This window comes from Hesperophylax consimilis, chromosome 1 (assembly GCF_061612785.1).
Source record: "Hesperophylax consimilis isolate HC1 chromosome 1, BYU_Hcon_1.0, whole genome shotgun sequence".
Classification (NCBI taxonomy): domain Eukaryota; kingdom Metazoa; phylum Arthropoda; class Insecta; order Trichoptera; family Limnephilidae; genus Hesperophylax; species Hesperophylax consimilis.
In genome coordinates this window covers 45,944,118-45,962,117 of record NC_142836.1, presented here as the reverse complement: position 1 = coordinate 45,962,117, position 18,000 = coordinate 45,944,118, and the positions used below count along the sequence as shown (strand labels likewise).

General features: G+C 35.7%; 2 protein-coding genes across 2 annotated transcripts; one reads left to right on the top strand and one right to left on the bottom strand.

Annotated features, from left to right (window-relative positions):
• Positions 1-1,658: 1,658 nt before the first annotated feature.
• On the bottom strand, positions 1,659-12,248 carry Pex7 (peroxisomal biogenesis factor 7). Its single transcript, XM_089639426.1, has 7 exons — positions 12,032-12,248; positions 11,715-11,928; positions 11,275-11,472; positions 9,349-9,534; positions 4,424-4,541; positions 4,184-4,268; positions 1,659-3,606 (listed from the first exon to the last, which is right to left on the bottom strand). Exons 2-7 carry the CDS (start codon positions 11,913-11,915, stop codon positions 3,438-3,440), a joined length of 957 nt encoding a protein of 318 aa, XP_089495552.1. The 5' UTR covers positions 11,916-11,928; positions 12,032-12,248; the 3' UTR covers positions 1,659-3,437.
• A 198-nt stretch (positions 12,249-12,446) lies between these two features.
• On the top strand, positions 12,447-15,256 carry Arr2 (arrestin 2). Its single transcript, XM_089639415.1, has 6 exons — positions 12,447-12,750; positions 12,832-13,038; positions 13,290-13,421; positions 13,789-14,140; positions 14,587-14,781; positions 15,108-15,256. The coding sequence occupies exons 1-6, from the start codon at positions 12,562-12,564 to the stop codon at positions 15,254-15,256; spliced, it is 1,224 nt and encodes a 407-aa protein (XP_089495541.1). The 5' UTR covers positions 12,447-12,561.
• Positions 15,257-18,000: the final 2,744 nt, after the last annotated feature.

Here is an 18,000-nt window from a genome sequence, read left to right as displayed (position 1 = left end):
AATTAAATAAAATAACAAAGAATAATATGCGAGCTATGATTTTTATTAAAAGTAAAAAATAAGTTTTCTAGTCAGTAGTTTCAAGAACCTCATAGTCAAGCAAAAAGTTGGGATTCGTCGTAGAAAAAAGTGCCATAACTTCGGAATAAGGAAGTTGAGTCCATTTTTTTTATTTTTTTTTATCAATGTTCGCATTCAAACTTAAATACTGGTATTTTTTTTTTTTTTTTTAAAGTTTGTTTTCATAGTTAAATTAATTCTCAAAGTTTAAATTTTATTAAGCCCGCCAAAACGAGCGGAATCCGAGCGGTAACAGGCGGGGTGTAGTGTGACGTCATTAGAACTGTGAAAACTACGTCGCTTAAGCATTATGTATGGAAAAAAATTTAATTCTTCAACAAGGAATTCCAGTAATTTTTTTACCAATGTTAACCGTCTATTATAATTGATGTTATTAAAAAAAAAAAAAAAATTGATTAAGATTTCATAGTTAAATTAATATTTTAAGTTAGAATATTTGCTTTTCACGCCCGATACGGTACTTGTACGGTATCGCCGTCGCTACTTGTTGACGTTCCCCGCGCGAATTCAGGACCACCGCGCAGAAAAGTAAAGACCAAAAGTAAAATAACGGTTTACAGCCCAGTTCACTGTGAGACTTTTCTGAGCGGCCGGCGGCCTGAAGTGTATCACATGCTTTGTGACATGTATAATAATAAAAACATCTAAGTTATGCAATAAACAACATATTATTATAAAGCACTATACGAATATGTATCTTTAGAAATCCATTTCATATAATAATAATAACAAATACGTACATATATTTGACAAACCCAAATAAACCTTTGGCCTATACACCTCTCTCATCTAAATCGACCATCTCTCATGTAATAGAAAGAGATGCACCATAGGTGTTCCGTTGTACGTACAAGTCACGACACATGTGACGACAGAATTCTTTCGACCAATCGTGGAGCGTATACAGTATATTGCTATTGAATGCTTTTTCAAGAACGTTTAACTAATTGTAAGAATAATAATATAGAAATATATTTATATATTTAGAATCGATATTTTTTGATCTACATGAACATATTTTTTATAAGTCAAAATATTTTTCACTCAACTTCCTTATTGGAATGTTGAAAACACTGCTGCACATATTTATATAATTATTAATATTATCATTCCTGGGCTGCTATATATAACCTTCAATGTGAAAAAAGAAAATTTTGCAAGTAGGAGAATCATAATTATAGTGTTTCAATTTATTGTAAGCAAAAGTTTCGGAAAAAGATATTAATGTTCTTCAATTTATTATTAGTTAGCAAAAGAATTGAAAATATATATATTATTGTGCTGCAATATGTTGTAAGCAAAAGAATTGGAAAAAGATATTATTGTGCTTCAATTTATTGTAAGCTAAATAATTGGGAAAAGATATTATTGTGCTTCAAATTATTGTAAGCAAAAGAATTTGAAAAATATATTATTGTGCTGCTTCAATTTATTGTAAGCAAAAGAATTGGGAAAAGATATTATTGTGCTTCAATTTATTGTAAGCAAAAGAATTGGAAAAAGATATTTTTGTGCAAATTGTTTTATTAGCAAAAGAATTGGAAAAGGATATGCATTTTAATAAAACCACCAGCAGGTCGTATAAATCGTGCTTTATTTTTAGGATGAGGTTCCTAGAAACAATTCTAATAATTTTTGCAATCAGATGGATGGCAAGAACAATTTTACAGATCTCTCACCTGAAAAAAATATATATCCGAAGCAAACATGAAGGAGGGAGCAAAACCATTTGCAGCGGTAATACTAAAGAGGGGTACAACAGATTCATTTAAAACCATAAATTTATTACAGGTTCTATCACTATGGTCTGTCACTTAAAAATTTCAAGCAGACTAAATTTAGAAAAAAAATTTTTTGTAAAATTGTCACATTGAAGTTATGAACAGTCCAGCGACATCTTCTAAAATGATGTTTAAATTGTCACATTGAAGTTATGAACAGTCCAGTGAGAACTTTTAAAATGATGTTTAAATTGTCACATTGAAGTTACGAACAGTCCAGTGAGATCTTCTAAAATGATGTTTAAATTGTCACATTGAAGTTATGAACAGTCCAGCGACATCTTCTAAAATGATGTTTAAATTGTCACATTGAAGTTATGAACAGTCCAGCGACATCTTCTAAAATGATGTTTAAATTGTCACATTGAAGTTATGAACTATCCAGTGAGATCTTCTAAAATGATGTTTAAATTGTCACATTGAAGTTATGAACAGTCCAGTGAGATCTTCTAAAATGATGTTTAAATTGTCACATTGAAGTTACGAACAGTCCAGTGAGATCTTCTAAAATGATGTTTAAATTGTCACATTGAAGTTATGAACAGTCCAGCGACATCTTCTAAAATGATGTTTAAATTGTCACATTGAAGTTATGAACAGTCCAGCGACATCTTCTAAAATGATGTTTAAATTGTCACATTGAAGTTATGAACTATCCAGTGAGATCTTCTAAAATGATGTTTAAATTGTCACATTGAAGTTATGAACAGTCCAGCGACATCTTCTAAAATGATGTTTAAATTGTCACATTGAAGTTATGAACTATCCAGTGAGATCTTCTAAAATGATGTTTAAATTGTCACATTGAAGTTATGAACAGTCCAGTGAGATCTTCTAAAATGATGTTTAAATTGTCACATTGAAGTTACGAACAGTCCAGTGAGATCTTCTAAAATGATGTTTAAATTGTCACATTGAAGTTATGAACAGTCCAGCGACATCTTCTAAAATGATGTTTAAATTGTCACATTGAAGTTATGAACAGTCCAGCGACATCTTCTAAAATGATGTTTAAATTGTCACATTGAAGTTATGAACTATCCAGTGAGATCTTCTAAAATGATGTTTAAATTGTCACATTGAAGTTATGAACAGTCCAGCGACATCTTCTAAAATGATGTTTAAATTGTCACATTGAAGTTATGAACTATCCAGTGAGATCTTCTAAAATGATGTTTAAATTGTCACATTGAAGTTATGAACAGTCCAGTGAGATCTTCTAAAATGATGTTTAAATTGTCACATTGAAGTTATGAACTATCCAGTGAGATCTTCTAAAATGACGTTTGAAATTATTTAAAAAATTAATCAATAATGAGAATAACTTTCCACTAAAGCTGAAAATTTTCGAAAACCCTGCACTATAAAACATAGCAAATAAAAATTTATAATATTCAGTACGTTAATATTAAAAATATTGTACATTTATAACAAAAACTATCTAAACCATGCTCCAACACATAAAATATTAAACAATAAAACAACTTTATATTTATACATTAACATTGTATTACAAATACCATTCAAACAACTGCGCTGAAATCTTTATTTAGTACGTAATGACATGGAAGTTCTTCAATTCAGAACCTGGAGGGATCTGGGAGAGAAGATGTGAACTAACGAGTCCCATCCACAGTCGGCTATTTGATTTTTCCTCAGAGTGTTCCAGTCCAAGCCGTACGTGAACTCCGAGTGATGCTTTATTGTCTCTATTGGGTCGGAGCTCTGCTTGAAGTCCCATATTCTGAAAAGAAATAACAGCACATTAATTAAAGCCCTGAAATATTCTTTATATGTACATATCCTTTTTGATCTTGATATTATATTACAATGCCACTACTATCAGAAACAACTGTTTATGTAAACATCTTATATTCACATTTTAAAACTAATTCAAATAATTGTTTAGAAAACAAATTTTACTCTAGGTGGGAACGAAATAATACAAAATATTATAAGAATTAACACCATCTATGTATTTTTTCAGAAAGTTACTTCTCATGGTCAATTCGCAAACCAAAAAATAACATTTAGTAATATGTAATTCAAATGCAAATGGTGGCAGGGCAAAAACAACTATCGTAACAGTGATAAGATTTTTTTTTAAGAAAAACACTCAATCCTGGGTTACAATGTTTGAAAAAATATCTAAAAAATGTTGCTTGTATTGTGATAGAGAATTTAGCCAGCCGAGGTATTGAAATCACGACTCCTGAGTGGAACCCAGACGCGACGCCAACTCAGCCACTGACTGTTTAATTGATAAGGAAATAAAATAATACAAGAGTATGGAGGCAAAGAGAATGATATGTTCAACAAACCTTGTGGTAAAATCATATGAAACGGAAGCCATCACAGACAGGGAATGTGGCGAAAATTGAACTCTTCTCACAGCGTATTCACAACCTGCAAAAGAAATTCAATATAAGTCATTTGATTCACAAGACACCAGCGGCAAGATTATTTTCTTATATTCACAATTATTATGTCATGATATATTTTTAAGTGTGTATAAGAAAGTACATGTGTACTAAGAAAGTGTAGTAATATTTTGTTCTCACCTTTTAATTCAAATATTGGAGCAGTCAGGTTACGAACGTCCCAGCCCCGTATCAACCCATCAGAGCCCGCAGTTGCCAGGATGTTTTGTTCATATTTGCACCAGTCACATGACAATACCTGCAATAGCAAAAAAAACATTTGTACATATTGGCAATAATGATTTGGAAACTTTTTTCACAGAAATGATTTTACAGAATGCAACTCTTTGAAGACACTAGAATTGCATTGTCAGGATTTGACAGAAGCGAAACACAATCTGACTATTAAAGACATGGCAGGAAACCAATTAAAAATCACAAACAAAATTATTTTTCAAATTCGGGTAAGAATGAAAATTCGTGATGAAACTAGATTAGGTCAGATTAGGATTGATTATATCATTTTTTATACTACTAGCGGGCATAGACAGTGAAAATCATTTCATAATATTGATTTTTCTTTTAGAGGAAGGAAAGAGCTGTGTGATATTTTAAAAAATAATCTGTAATTTTGACACAACTTAAATAGGATTCTTAATTTCACAATTTTTTTAAAACAATTAAAGTAAAGTCTGGATCCAAGAAAGACGTTGTATTGAGGTTTAAAAGAATGGTAGGTAAAATTTCCTTACACCGCTTACTACTCCTAAATTCATCCAAATTATTGTGAAATAACACATTGTTTCAATTACTACTTTAAGAAACAACTATTTACGTCAAAGGAGATGCAATAACATGAGCAAAATAGGTTATTAGGTTCTTGGCTTAGGTAATTTAAATAATTTGTGCATATTGAGATTGAAGTGGACCCTGTCGGCAAATGTCACTCCATACTAACAAAATCAAACATGTTTGTATCAAACAACTTTGATTGAAAAAAAAGGAACTTTAATGCAACTGTTACCATTTCGCCCAATGTAAATGGTTGTTTGTTGTAGAAATTAATTTAAAACAAAGTGCTACAATAATTTGTGTTTAAAAAGTTTGGAAACTTTATTGAATGGTATTCTGTCAAAAGACATTATTAATCCTCAAAATAATGAAAGTATGCTTTAAACCCTAATACATACCACTCTACTTTCCACACACTTGTTAATATGGCTTCTGAGACTTTTGGATTATAAGACATGTTATAATGTCATAGTCTTACAATATGGGAAATATAACAAATATTAATTATTAGAAATGTGCTAAAAAAATCTTGGTTAAATCAACTTATTCCAAATTTGAAATTATTAATTTTTTTTACACTTTATTCACTCATTTCATGGCATCTTACAAAAAAAACAAAGATCGTTTAAGTTCACCGCCATAAGAAAACCTTTTCCATTTAAAATTAAAACACTACATTATTATCGGGCAAGGTTCCTAGAATATGCAAGGTTCGTTCATACGGCACTCACAAAAAAAAGATGCGCCGGGTTTGTGACCTTATCGTATCTTAGCCGCTTAAAGCTTTTGAACGAGTCACGCTTGCGCGCTAAATGCGTTCCAATTTCTGCTATCCCAAGTGACGCTCGCCGGTTTCGACTCGCAGCGTTCTATTTTTAGTTAGCGATGTATTTTACGGAGTTTGAATTTTCCTCAGAGATCGGTCGTGTTTTTAGCTGCTTATTTCGTTTTTACTATATATATTGTTTTCACATTTTCGTGTATGTATGCATGCATCATTTTATTAAAGCTGATTTTTTTTTAAACACTTTTTATAAAAAAACCCTAGCATTAAGTGGTTAAAGTCTCGAAACCAGAGATGGTCGGTACCTGAAATAGGTTGTCACTGCGGTTCCATTTATGGGAGACCGATGTGGAACTGGTTCTTTACCCATTCACTTTTGGAACTGGTCTTTCAAAAATAATTAAATCATGGGGTTGTGTAATTCTGAGTAAAATCCTCAAAATTTAAAAATAATTTGTTGTTTTTTATTACAATTTTTATTTTTTATAAGGAACCCAAAGATAATAGAAGAACGAGATGTGCTATGAGCAGTTCATACGGTGTGGAATTGTTTTGCCCAGTGTCGCCGGTTTTGTTCACCAATACTAATGCACACCTTCGCTTACGCTAAGGTATCCGCACTAATACATAGAACAGATTTCTGTGCGTACACGTCCCGATAGTATTCAAAGTACCCTAATTAGGTAGTACTCCGCCTACGGTCCGGCGGCCAACATAGCATATCTCGTTCTTCTAGTATCTTTGAAGGAACCGATTCCAAAAATAACTGGTTTCTCGAAGAAATAATATCTAGGGTTCCAGTTACAGCAAAGGAAACGGTTTCCATTTAACCCGGAAAGGAATATCGACCATCTCTACCCGAAACAAAATCACTTGACAGTCGGCCATTATCTATATGTGTAACGCGCCTGATAATTCTCTGATTGTTTCCGATTATTTTCTACATGAATGTGCTGTTTATTATTATACAATTATTCTCAACACTTTCCCCGTCATATCTCGGCTGTGGTAGTTTGTTAAGTTAAATGAGATTATTTGTCAGACAACCTATCCTTATTGATATATTCATCAATGTACAAGGCAATAATAAACTCGAATCTACATCAATGTTGAAGTAACACAAATATTCCAGGGATTTTTCCCTTTCATTTCGAATACAAGTTTTAATAAATAATAATTTATAGATTAATTACCAACGTACCATAGATAAATCATTTATAAATGCATTCAGAGTGGCTTGACACCACTAATTGTTGATGATTTTTAAAAATGCCACTAAGTTTTATATTCAACCTATCTTTAGATACTGGTGTATTTCCTGATTCTGGAAGTCTCAAAAATTTGTCCCATTTTCAAAAGTGGATCAAAGACATCTGTCGAAAATTTCAGGCCAGTGGCAATACTTTCCGCCCCGGCTAAGTTATTCGAATCGATAATTCATAAACATGTGCTGTTTCAAGTAGAGCCTTTCTTAATATCGGAACAGCATGGGTTTAGAAAAGGTCGATCAACAGATACTAACCTACTGGTACTCACAGATTATGTTTCCAAATCTTTAGATAAGGGCTACCAAGTAGATTGCTCATATAATGATTTCTCGAAGGCATTTGATACCGTAAACCATGACATATTATTGAATAAATTGTCAACTATAGGTTTTTCTTTACGGTTTCTCATATTCTTTGCAAGCTATTTTACTGGAAGAAAGCAATTTGTATCTCATGGAATATTCATGTCAAAATTATTCCTTGTACTCTCAGGCGTTCCACAGGGCTCTAATTTAGGACCGCTCCTCTTTCTAATTTTTATTGACGATATTACAGAAAATATTCTGCATTCCAGGTCATTTCTTTTTGCTGATGACCTAAAACTATTCTTGGAAATTAAAACTTTAGAAGACTGCATTCGACTCCAATCGGACATTAATAGAATTGTTGACTGGAGTAAACGGAATCGGATCGAATTCAATGTTTCTAAATGTTTCATTCTTTCTTTCACAAGGGCACGTCATACTTGGTTTTACCGGTATACCATGAATGCCCGAAGTTTAAAACGTGTCTCCACTATGAAAGATCTTGGCATCATGTTTGATAGTAGGCTGACATTTCATACTCATATCGAAATGACGTGTAGTGCTTCACTGAAAATGCTGGGCTTCGTCCTACGCACTACGATGAATTTTAGAGACACCCGGGTTCTCCAAGTGCTATACATTGCGTTGGTTAGGAGTAGGCTTGAGAGTGGGTCGGTGGTTTGGAGCCCACATCAGGTGAAGTATTCCCTCATGTTGGAGAGAGTGCAGAAGAAATTTCTGAGATTCCTCTACCTGAGGGAGTATGGCTACTACCCGTGGCTCTATCCTACTGACTTTCTCTTGGGCATGCTCGGTATGAACCATCTACGGGTCAGAAGAGATGTGCATATTGTATCACACTTCTTCAAACTGATTCGTGGATGGTTAGTAAATCCGACTATCATGGAGAGTATTAGTCTCTATGTTCCTGATGGTTATCTCCGTCACCGACAGCATAGACTGTTTTATCTCCCGGCCTGCAGGACCAACTTGCCAATGGTCATGCCGGTGGGGAGAGCAGTCTTGCTGTTGAACAGAATTAATTCGGATATCGACATATTTAGCATCGGTGAAGCTGCCTTTAAAAGGCAAGCTCTATTGATGCTGGTATAGTTTATACACCACTTATTATGTAATACCATTTTACAAATGTACTTAAAAACGAAATAAAATGTAATTTTGTAATGTTTTTAAAGGAATAAACTAATTGAATTGAATTGAATTGAATTGACACGTATTGCCGTAAATTCAAATCTCCAGGTCGAAAATAAACTTCAAGCTATGTCAAGACTTTCTAACCAATCACTGCTCTACCCCCTCGATGAGCAAACCTTGTAAAGTATATATTTTCCACGAACCTTGATTATCGGGTACAAAAATCTTAATTTACCTACTTACATAAAAGTACCTACTAAAATCTTTTAATTTCTTCAAATGTATGTTTAAAAATAGAACACTTCGGTAGTGGTGGGTATATTTATCTAAAGCACCGTATCCACCACAAACAAAACGAGCTAAGATAAGCTAGTATGTGTATCCACCGAAAACGAAATACTATGAATTCTTCCATGACAAACGACCAATCTCTACAAGTTATGTAACAACACTACTGTTTGAACAATGAGTATGCGTTTCGAGGGGAATGCGGGAGGCAGTGTAGCTGTAATTGATGGGTTAGCTCGCAACGCCTAGCACTATACGCTCGTGGTGCAAACTAAAGTATGAAAAAGACTCGTTACGACGCGAGCTAAGCTAAACTAAGTTAGTACTAGCTTAACTTTGTTCGCTGTGGATATTGCACTTTAAGGTACCCACTTACATAGTCCAACCTATCTACTCAAATAATTTCATTTTCTGTAACAGTTAGGTTACTTTTCCCTATAATATGAAATAAACATAGACAATAATAACAATTACCTCTGCATCGTGCGCCTTAACACTAGTTGTAGGCCTGACAGTATTGCCCGTACTCCATATCTTCATGTAACCATCTCCAGAAACAGATGCGAATGTATTGGGGATGTGTGGAGAGAACATTGCATTATAAACAAGTTGGGAGTGGCCTAAATATGTGTTTAATGAGTTTTGTCGGTTCGGATCCCACTGAAAGATAACAATAATTTTATTAATACAGATGAAAATATAAAAAAAACAGAAAGCAATGACGTTACAATACATAAAGACTTGTTATAGTCTCACAAAATTAAGACAAAATATGGCATGTAAGAAACACTCTTTTTTTGTGGTAAATTTTCTCTCTCAGTTCTTGTATGACAAAGATAGGGTTTCAAAGAATAAGTGCGTAGGAACGAAATAAATGATAGGACCAGGTGGCGCTTTTGTATTCAAAAGTTGCATTAAATACTACATTCAACATCACGAATGTGATTGAGATGGCAAAATACGCATACACTAAGACAAATACTGTACAACGACATCCTTTGTTTTAAGTGCAACCGCACAAGACTCTGAACTGCTCCCAAACGTCTGGAGCCAGCGAGACTATGGCATCCTCAATTGGGGTAAGTTGTGAGGCTGAAGGTAATGGAGAGGTGAAGGAGACGGGAAAGAGATTATATTATATCTATTCAGATCTGGTGACCAAACAAGGTCAGAGCCGTTTCAAGCAACATTTCTTGTCTTACACCAGAGCGATACTGAGAGTATCTTTCACTCTTGGACGGTGCCGCGGATGTACTATATATTATTTTAAATGAGTAAATTGTGAAATAATACAAATTACGACCTCCGGCTTGCTAGTCGAGAGCTTTACCCCTCGACCAGAGGCCATCACCTCTGCTGCTAGTAGGCCAAATATTATTATTAGGTTGTCCTTATACTTAGGTGTTGCCATGTTTAGTACTTAAACTACGAAAAAAAACACAACCACTGTTTGCCACTTTGGGAGCTCTACAACATGTCTACATGTATTGTAAGGTCATTGGCTGAAAGTAAAGAAGTTAACTCTGTGAAGATAGATTACTGCACAATCCTATAATGATATGCAATGCTCTTTGGTTCAACTTAGTTTTCAATGTTATTACATAATACGATAAAATGAACTTATTGAAGACGAAGCGATGATGCATTCAAAAACATGGATATACTCGGTTTTGCTATGTTTTAGCTGTTCATTGTGTGAGCCCGATAGTTTGTTCTAAGAAAAAGGTAGCATTTTGTCTTTTATATTTGTTCGGTATATATAATTGTATTTTGGCGAGAATTTCAGAGTTGTCAATACCATCATTAATAATTTTACAATAGAACAAAGTTAGAGAAAATCTGCCAATCATTTTGACAGAGTAATCAAATTTAGTTGTTTCATCAGAATGATATAATTAATATTTTGAAATGAAATATTCAGCTGAAAATAAACAAAATCTAAGGACTTTGTGCTGTACAATGTAAAATGGGGATCAAATGGGCGAATTATTATAATCTACCTGACTAAAACTGCTTACTAAAGAACAGTGTACAATGTTTTCATGTTATTATCCATGCAATTAAATACATTTACAAAAGTCCACAAACTTTGTGCAATTCTGTATCCCTTTGCAACCGACTTGATGAGCCACACTAGTAAAGTTCTTATGTAGTTATGATCCTATAGGTTGAACGACTTACCGATTGAAACATGTGCGCGTGAAGGTACCATAAATAAACAGCTCCCGCTCGGCACCGTCACCAGTTCCGTTCCCAAAAACAGATATATTTTCTGTCAGGAAATTATCGAAGATAAACTCACGCTCATATGAAGCCGGTTGTAAAGGGATAAGTAATACTTTACGCAATGTGCCGTAGGGAAATAATAATATATTATAAAGTTGAAGCAGGCGAGCGTACCAGCTTCACACTGCAATCCCACGAGGCACTGAGAATGTGTTGTTCCTGGCGTGTTCTGGTCCAGTCCACGGAGTACACCTCCTTCTTGTGTTCCCTCAAGGACAGCGGCGCCACAGAGGGGCGAGACACGTCCCACACCTGCAGCCCCCCATCTCCGGACGCCGACACCACCACGTTACTATCCGTCTCCGACCATACCTACAACAAACAATCATATGTCGTCATAAGTTAATGCTGTTAGACATGCATCAAAATAAGTCATCTGACCTTTGTAAAATAGATTTAAGAAACCTTAAAACAACACTAGAATCGTCATACTGCATCCGATCAATAAACTTCATCATCAGGAAAGCTAATCTTCTCACATTGACTTACAAATAATAATATTTTGTTTACCTTGTTAATAATTTAGAAGAAAACAATACAATGAAAAGACATACCACGTCGAAAAGGCCATCGCTCCACTGGAATGTGTTGATCTCCGTAACGCTCGTGCCGTCAGGAGACAACTCCAGAAGGAAGAGGGTTCCTCCTCCTGCTAGCCCGAAATACTGACTGGTAGCCACCACCAGCCTGTCGGGGTGGAAAGGTGAGAACCTAACACTGTATCCGTGACGGTTTGGTGTTAAAAACGTAGGCATTGTGAGTATCGAGCTGAAAAATCATAATGACAACTGTCATGAGACAAATCTGACAGATCAAAATAAATGAAGAGAAATGCATGAAAACATGGGCTAAACTGTGCAATTTAATGTACCTTTGACACTACGAAATGTTTGTAATTGTTCGCATTATGATAAACTGTACATTTCATCAATACCTCTAGAAAATGACGTATAAAAAGACATGTTAGTCGAAGTACACCAACACGAGACCAGCCATATTTGATTACTTGTCATTCTGTCGAGTTCCAAAGTGTGTACATACACACGTATGAGTTCCCCACACATGTATGAAGTTACCCACACACGGGCATACATACAAAAATGATACGTTTACGAATGAATGTACGGCTTCGCTCGCAAATCAATATCTGATGTTTATGTTCGCAGGGCGACACGTCACATAATCTTATTCTAACGCCCCCACCGAAAATGCAATCCTATTACATGTGTGACGATCGATTCAAATGAATCCGTACAAATATTTCTTCCCTAGGTATATAAGCAAAATTTATTTCCACAATTATCACTTCTGGTGGACTTCAGCGATAAGTACAACACCCCAGGAATAAATAACATCGTTTTTCCACAAAGTTCAATCACTCAAAAGTAAAAATCTAGCAAGATGCTCGCTTTCTTGAGTTTGGTTTTTATCGTCGCGGTGAAGGTGTTCAAGAAAACTACTCCCAATGGAAAAGTGACTGTTTATCTCGGTAAACGAGATTTCGTCGATCATCTGGACTTCTGTGACCCCGTCGATGGAATCATCGTCGTCGACACTGACTACTTGAAGGGAAGAAAAATCTACAGCCAGGTATAAAGTTGTTCCATCTACACAAAAACATAAATTATAAACACGACCTCCGTGCCTGATCAATTTGTTTTTTGTCTGCAGCTTATCACCACGTACAGGTATGGTCGCGAAGAAGATGAGGTCATGGGAGTCAAGTTCTCTAAGGAGATGGTACTCTGCCACGACCAGGTGGTCCCGATGATTAACAGCAAGATGGAAATGACCCCCATTCAGGAAAAACTTTTGAAAAAGTTGGGACCCAACGCGTTTCCGTTCACTTTCACCTTCCCGGAAATGTCTCCTACCTCGGTAAATACTACTTTCATTATTTGTTCATATGAAATACATCATAAAACCAAGTGAGATCTTACTACTTTTATCGTTTGGATAATACATTTTATGGGATAGTTAACAATTTAATGCCCTGAATAGATTGCATAACTCGTAATAAAATATGTTTTCTTCATCTGGACTTTCAGAAAAGTTTCAATATTTATTGGCGTTTATAATATATATCTATAACAATCTTTATCCATAAAATAATTATATGACTTACATAGGTCACCCTGCAACCCGGAGAAGACGATCAGGGAAAGCCCCTAGGAGTGGAGTACAGCGTCAGGACTTACGTGGCCGAGGGAGAAGAAGATAAGGGACACAAGCGTAGTTCAGTCACCCTGACTATTAAGAAGGTACAACAAAACAAACCAAATACGTTATTGATAATATATCATTTCATGAATATACAACACTAAATAGGTAAATCAATTAATAGAAGATGACAACAAAAACAAACAGCAATGCTCATGGATGCAACTTTGCAATAATTCTTCTTAATTTGAGATGGAACTTATAAAACTATGTAATAGTACCTACCTAAAAAAAAACGGCCAACTTTAAACTTAAGTTTTTTCACGTTTTCAGTTATTTTAGTTGATTTGAACCGATGATGTTCAAAATATAAAGTTTTTCTGATTTCTGATGTAGGTAATGCTGTAGTCTTTGTACATTTTTATAATCCTATACGTATGTATCTTGATGAGAAATGGTCCCCTTTAGTTGCAATACGCCCCGGCCACCCGAGGCCGCCGTCTGCCCAGCTCTCTGGTGAGCAAGGGCTTCACCTTCAGCAATGGCAAAATCAACCTGGAGGTTACCCTGGACCGCGAGACTTACTACCACGGGGAGAAGCTTGCTGCCAACGTCATCGTGTCCAACAACTCGAGGAAGTCGGTGCGAGGCATCAAGTGCTACGTCATCCAGCACTGCGAGATCACCATGATTAACTCGCAGTTCAGCAGGCACGTCGCCTCCATGGAGAGCCGCGAGGGTTGCCCCATCACGCCCGGGGCCAGCCTCTCCAAGACCTTCTACCTGGTGCCCCTCGCCCGCACCAACAGGGACAGTCGCGGTAGGTTTACCCACTGTGGTCCTGCCACTGAGAGCTCCGCTGTAACCTTTCTTTCACATAAACATACGTTTTATTAGTATTGTTAAGAAACTGAAAAAGGCTGCAACCCGGCTACCAGCGGTACCTGTGCCTGTACAATTTACTATACCTACTTATCTTAACTTCTTCCTCATCTACGGAGTACCTATGACCTATGTCATATGCAATTAATCCGATTGCAAGATGGGTTTCTGATCTAATAAATTAGATCTCAGTACAATGCAAATACATTTATAAATGTCGTGTATCGCTCAGAGAGAGAAATTGGATCTAATATCTTAGTACCTAGATATTTTATTAAGTATAGATACCCACCCCTACTCGTGTCTCGTGTGCACTAATTTGATTCTGAATTAGTTATTTAACTATCATTGAGTGCAATAAGTTGATGGTGATATTCTGTGCAGGTATCGCTCTGGACGGTCACCTGAAGGAGGATGACGTCAACCTAGCCAGCTCCACCCTGGTGGCCGAGGGCAAGTGCCCCACGGAGGCCATTGGTATCGTCATCTCCTATTCCCTGAGGGTCAAGCTGAACTGCGGAACCCTCGGAGGAGAGCTGGTCACCGATGTGCCCTTCAAGCTACTGCACCCAGCTCCCGGTAAGAAAGCCTCAAATATTACATTACTCTACCTAAAATTTTGCGATGTAAAATAAAATTATCAAACTAATACACCAATTTGGTACGCAACATCTTGCATGAAATATTGAATTTTTAACCAAATCAAACAAACGAAAATTTCACTTTCAATCTACAGTCAAATCAATCACAATTTTATGCCACATTACTCTTACTCTTAGTTTGGTATGGTCTGTTGAATTCAATGCCATTAGTTTATGAACATGTTCTGCTTCGTCATCCCTATAATCTATTTTCATAAATGGGAAGTGATTTGTATAAATAATATAATGTATTTTCCTATTCAGGCACCGTAGAACGTCAGCGTGTCAATGCCATGAAGAAGATGCAGTCCATTGAACGTCACCGCTACGAAAACTCGCTTTACACCAATGAAGATGAGGACAACATTGTCTTCGAAGACTTTGCAAGGCTCCGTCTGAACGAGCCGGAATAAGTACCAACAACAACATATCTACAAGACGACAGGTTTAAACACCTCGCAGATGGCCATTAGTAACAGAATGCTACATAAGTGGGAGATATTGTCGTCCTCGTAGATATAGCAAGGAACCAAAACAAAACCAAAAAAAGAGAAAAAGAGAACTAAAAAAATTTAAAAAAATGAGGACGAAAAAAAACAAGAAACAAGTGCAACAAAAGCAAGTTTAAAACAAGTTTAAGAAAATAATGATCACCAGAAGTGTCATTAATTTCTATTATCATTTAAAAAAATATTTTTTCCAAATATTTATTATTTTATCTATCAGCAATACATCTAATAATTTGATTAATTTGATTGATTTTATTCTTCTAGTATCAGAAACCAAATAATATCATGTATTTATTTCTAAATTCACTCATGAAGGTGTAAACACACTTTCATTTTAAATTGCATCTCTTACTATCGTCATATCTATCTGCAATAATGAAATACGTAGCGATTCGAAAATGGACTTTAATATCTTCATATGATTTGTATGAAAGTTATTGTATACTTCAGAACATGTGTTAATTTCAATAAACTATCGAAAGCAATGTATTTACCTGTTTTAAATGCCCTCCTTTTCCTGGTGAACTGTGTCAATAATGAAAATGTTAAAACACGTAAAAGAAAGCAAATACGTGTTTGCTACTCTTGTATATTTTTTTATAACAAAACAACACAAATTCTTTATTTGGTACTAAGAATATTTCCTTAGATCGATGGTAACTGATCGTCACAGGATCGTAAATGGAACTACTAAAAGCTCCTTCCGGTCTCTGAAGGAAAACACTCCCCTCTCCCTTTTTGCCAAAATATCGTTGTAATTTTGTCTAGTCCTTCCAACGTATAAAACCCAATAAAGTATTTACTTCACACGTAAGTCCGCGGTCCGTTATACAAAACCCTAAAAATAAAAGTAATTATTCATAAAGAAAACACATTCATAAAGGGGCTTAAACGACACATTGCGAGGCCATATCTTTCGTATCAAAAACATTCAGGGTTCATAGGTCTTGTTGATGGTGATCTTGGGTCCACAATAATGACTGTCAATTCAAGAAAGGTCAGTGATTCGTGGTCCCAAAGTAACCACCCGAAATATCATACGACCAGATACAAATCTGTTTACCCACTTCCAGCCAACCATCATAATACGATGGTTACCCTTTAGTTCAAATCACACTTTCCCATCGGTAGAAAACTGGACAGACCACTTTTGGCTATTCCTATTCCAAAAATTCACAATCCTTCCGTGGATGCAAATCTAGTCCTACCGCTAGGCACTGTAAGAACCAAATTTATTTTTTTAACGGAACGTGTCCACCAAGGGATACTTCCTCCCAAAAAAACCAGGTTGACCGGTTTTACTCACAAGGCAATGCGCAGCAGTAATATTGTTCATCCAGTGCATCCCCTTGTACGGCGCGAGGGGAAAATGCAGTTATTACTAGGGGTTGGTCTCGATGTCCTATTCATTATGTAATCCACCCCTTTCGCATTTGACCATTTATTTTGGCAGGAATGAAAACCTGTTTCCGGCTACCTGTTGAACCAATAAGGGTTAGAAGGACGAACTATTGTACTATTGCATTCCTCATTTGCATATGTCCAAATCGCGGCTTCTTTCAACGGTAGGGGCATATTCTAAGCACCTTTAACACTAGTGCGATCATATGTAAAACGATGAATGTTCAACTGTGGGGCTAGAGGCCATATTATTATTCTCGAACCATTGTGTACAATTATATCTAATAATAATAGCATCTTCTATCTCGACGGTTATTTAGAAGGTTTTCATTGTACCAGTTTTTAACAAATTAATTTATTTTAAGATTATTTTATGTTCTTTCTTGCCATTTGCTCGGAGCTGATGTAGGATGTAGGCACTCATGATCAGAGGCAGGGCCGGCCCTGAACCAAATGAGCTAGTGAAAACCTCAAGAGCGCTGTGTTATGTGTTAGGTATTACCAGCGCCTTGGGTCCTTGGCGCCTTTCCAAGTCGGCGCACGGAGCGGATAACTCACATTGCGCTCGCACAGGGCCACCCCTGATCAGAGGAGTGATTCGAAAATATTTGTTGGGACCTTATATTAGTCGTACTACTGTGTTAACAGGATTTAAAATGTCACTACAGTCAACTGTGAAAACTATAATAGTTTTAAATAGAGTCTACGCGGAGTCAGTTGGGAGACACCTCCTTATGGATTGAATTTTTCTGATATACAAAATATCTAGGAACAGTTTCGAGAGCTGAAACTGTAATATGCAGTTTAGTCATTCAATTAGTCTATTAAAGGCCTTTGCAGTAGAGGGATTGGATCAAATAAATTCATGTTTATATCAAGAACGGTTACCATATTATTTAGAACAAATTCATACAAACACAAATATAAATAATATACAATATCAAAAAGATGCACTATTCAGCGTGTTCACTATTCAACGTCATGCCACCTATTTGAAAATGTGTAGAATATTCAAAGTAAATTGTAACTTTGGCTTTTCAAACAATATGAAGAACATTTTCCATCATCCATCGAAACATTCACAAAACGTGAAAGCTAGCCACTTTGGCTATCTTTACCCGCGATAGTTATCATTTTTATTTTTATTCAATTCAATAGCAACATTATATTTAGATTTATTTGGCATTAACATTTTCGTTGTTTTTTTAGTCGTTTCAGTAGATGGGTTGCAGGATGTATTTGCGTCC

Coding starts and splice junctions, on each gene's coding strand:
- Pex7 (XM_089639426.1), bottom strand. CDS start 11,915: ATGCCTACGTTTTTAACACCAAACCGTCACGGATACAGTGTTAGGTTC. Junction 11,473..11,714: donor GCGATGGCCTTTTCGACGTG/GTATGTCTTTTC, acceptor TGTTTGTTGTAG/GTATGGTCGGAGACGGATAG. Junction 4,542..9,348: donor TTAAGGCGCACGATGCAGAG/GTAATTGTTATT, acceptor TTGCTATTGCAG/GTATTGTCATGTGACTGGTG.
- Arr2 (XM_089639415.1), top strand. CDS start 12,562: ATGCTCGCTTTCTTGAGTTTGGTTTTTATCGTCGCGGTGAAGGTGTTC. Junction 13,422..13,788: donor TCACCCTGACTATTAAGAAG/GTACAACAAAAC, acceptor GGTCCCCTTTAG/TTGCAATACGCCCCGGCCAC. Junction 14,782..15,107: donor GCTACTGCACCCAGCTCCCG/GTAAGAAAGCCT, acceptor TTTCCTATTCAG/GCACCGTAGAACGTCAGCGT.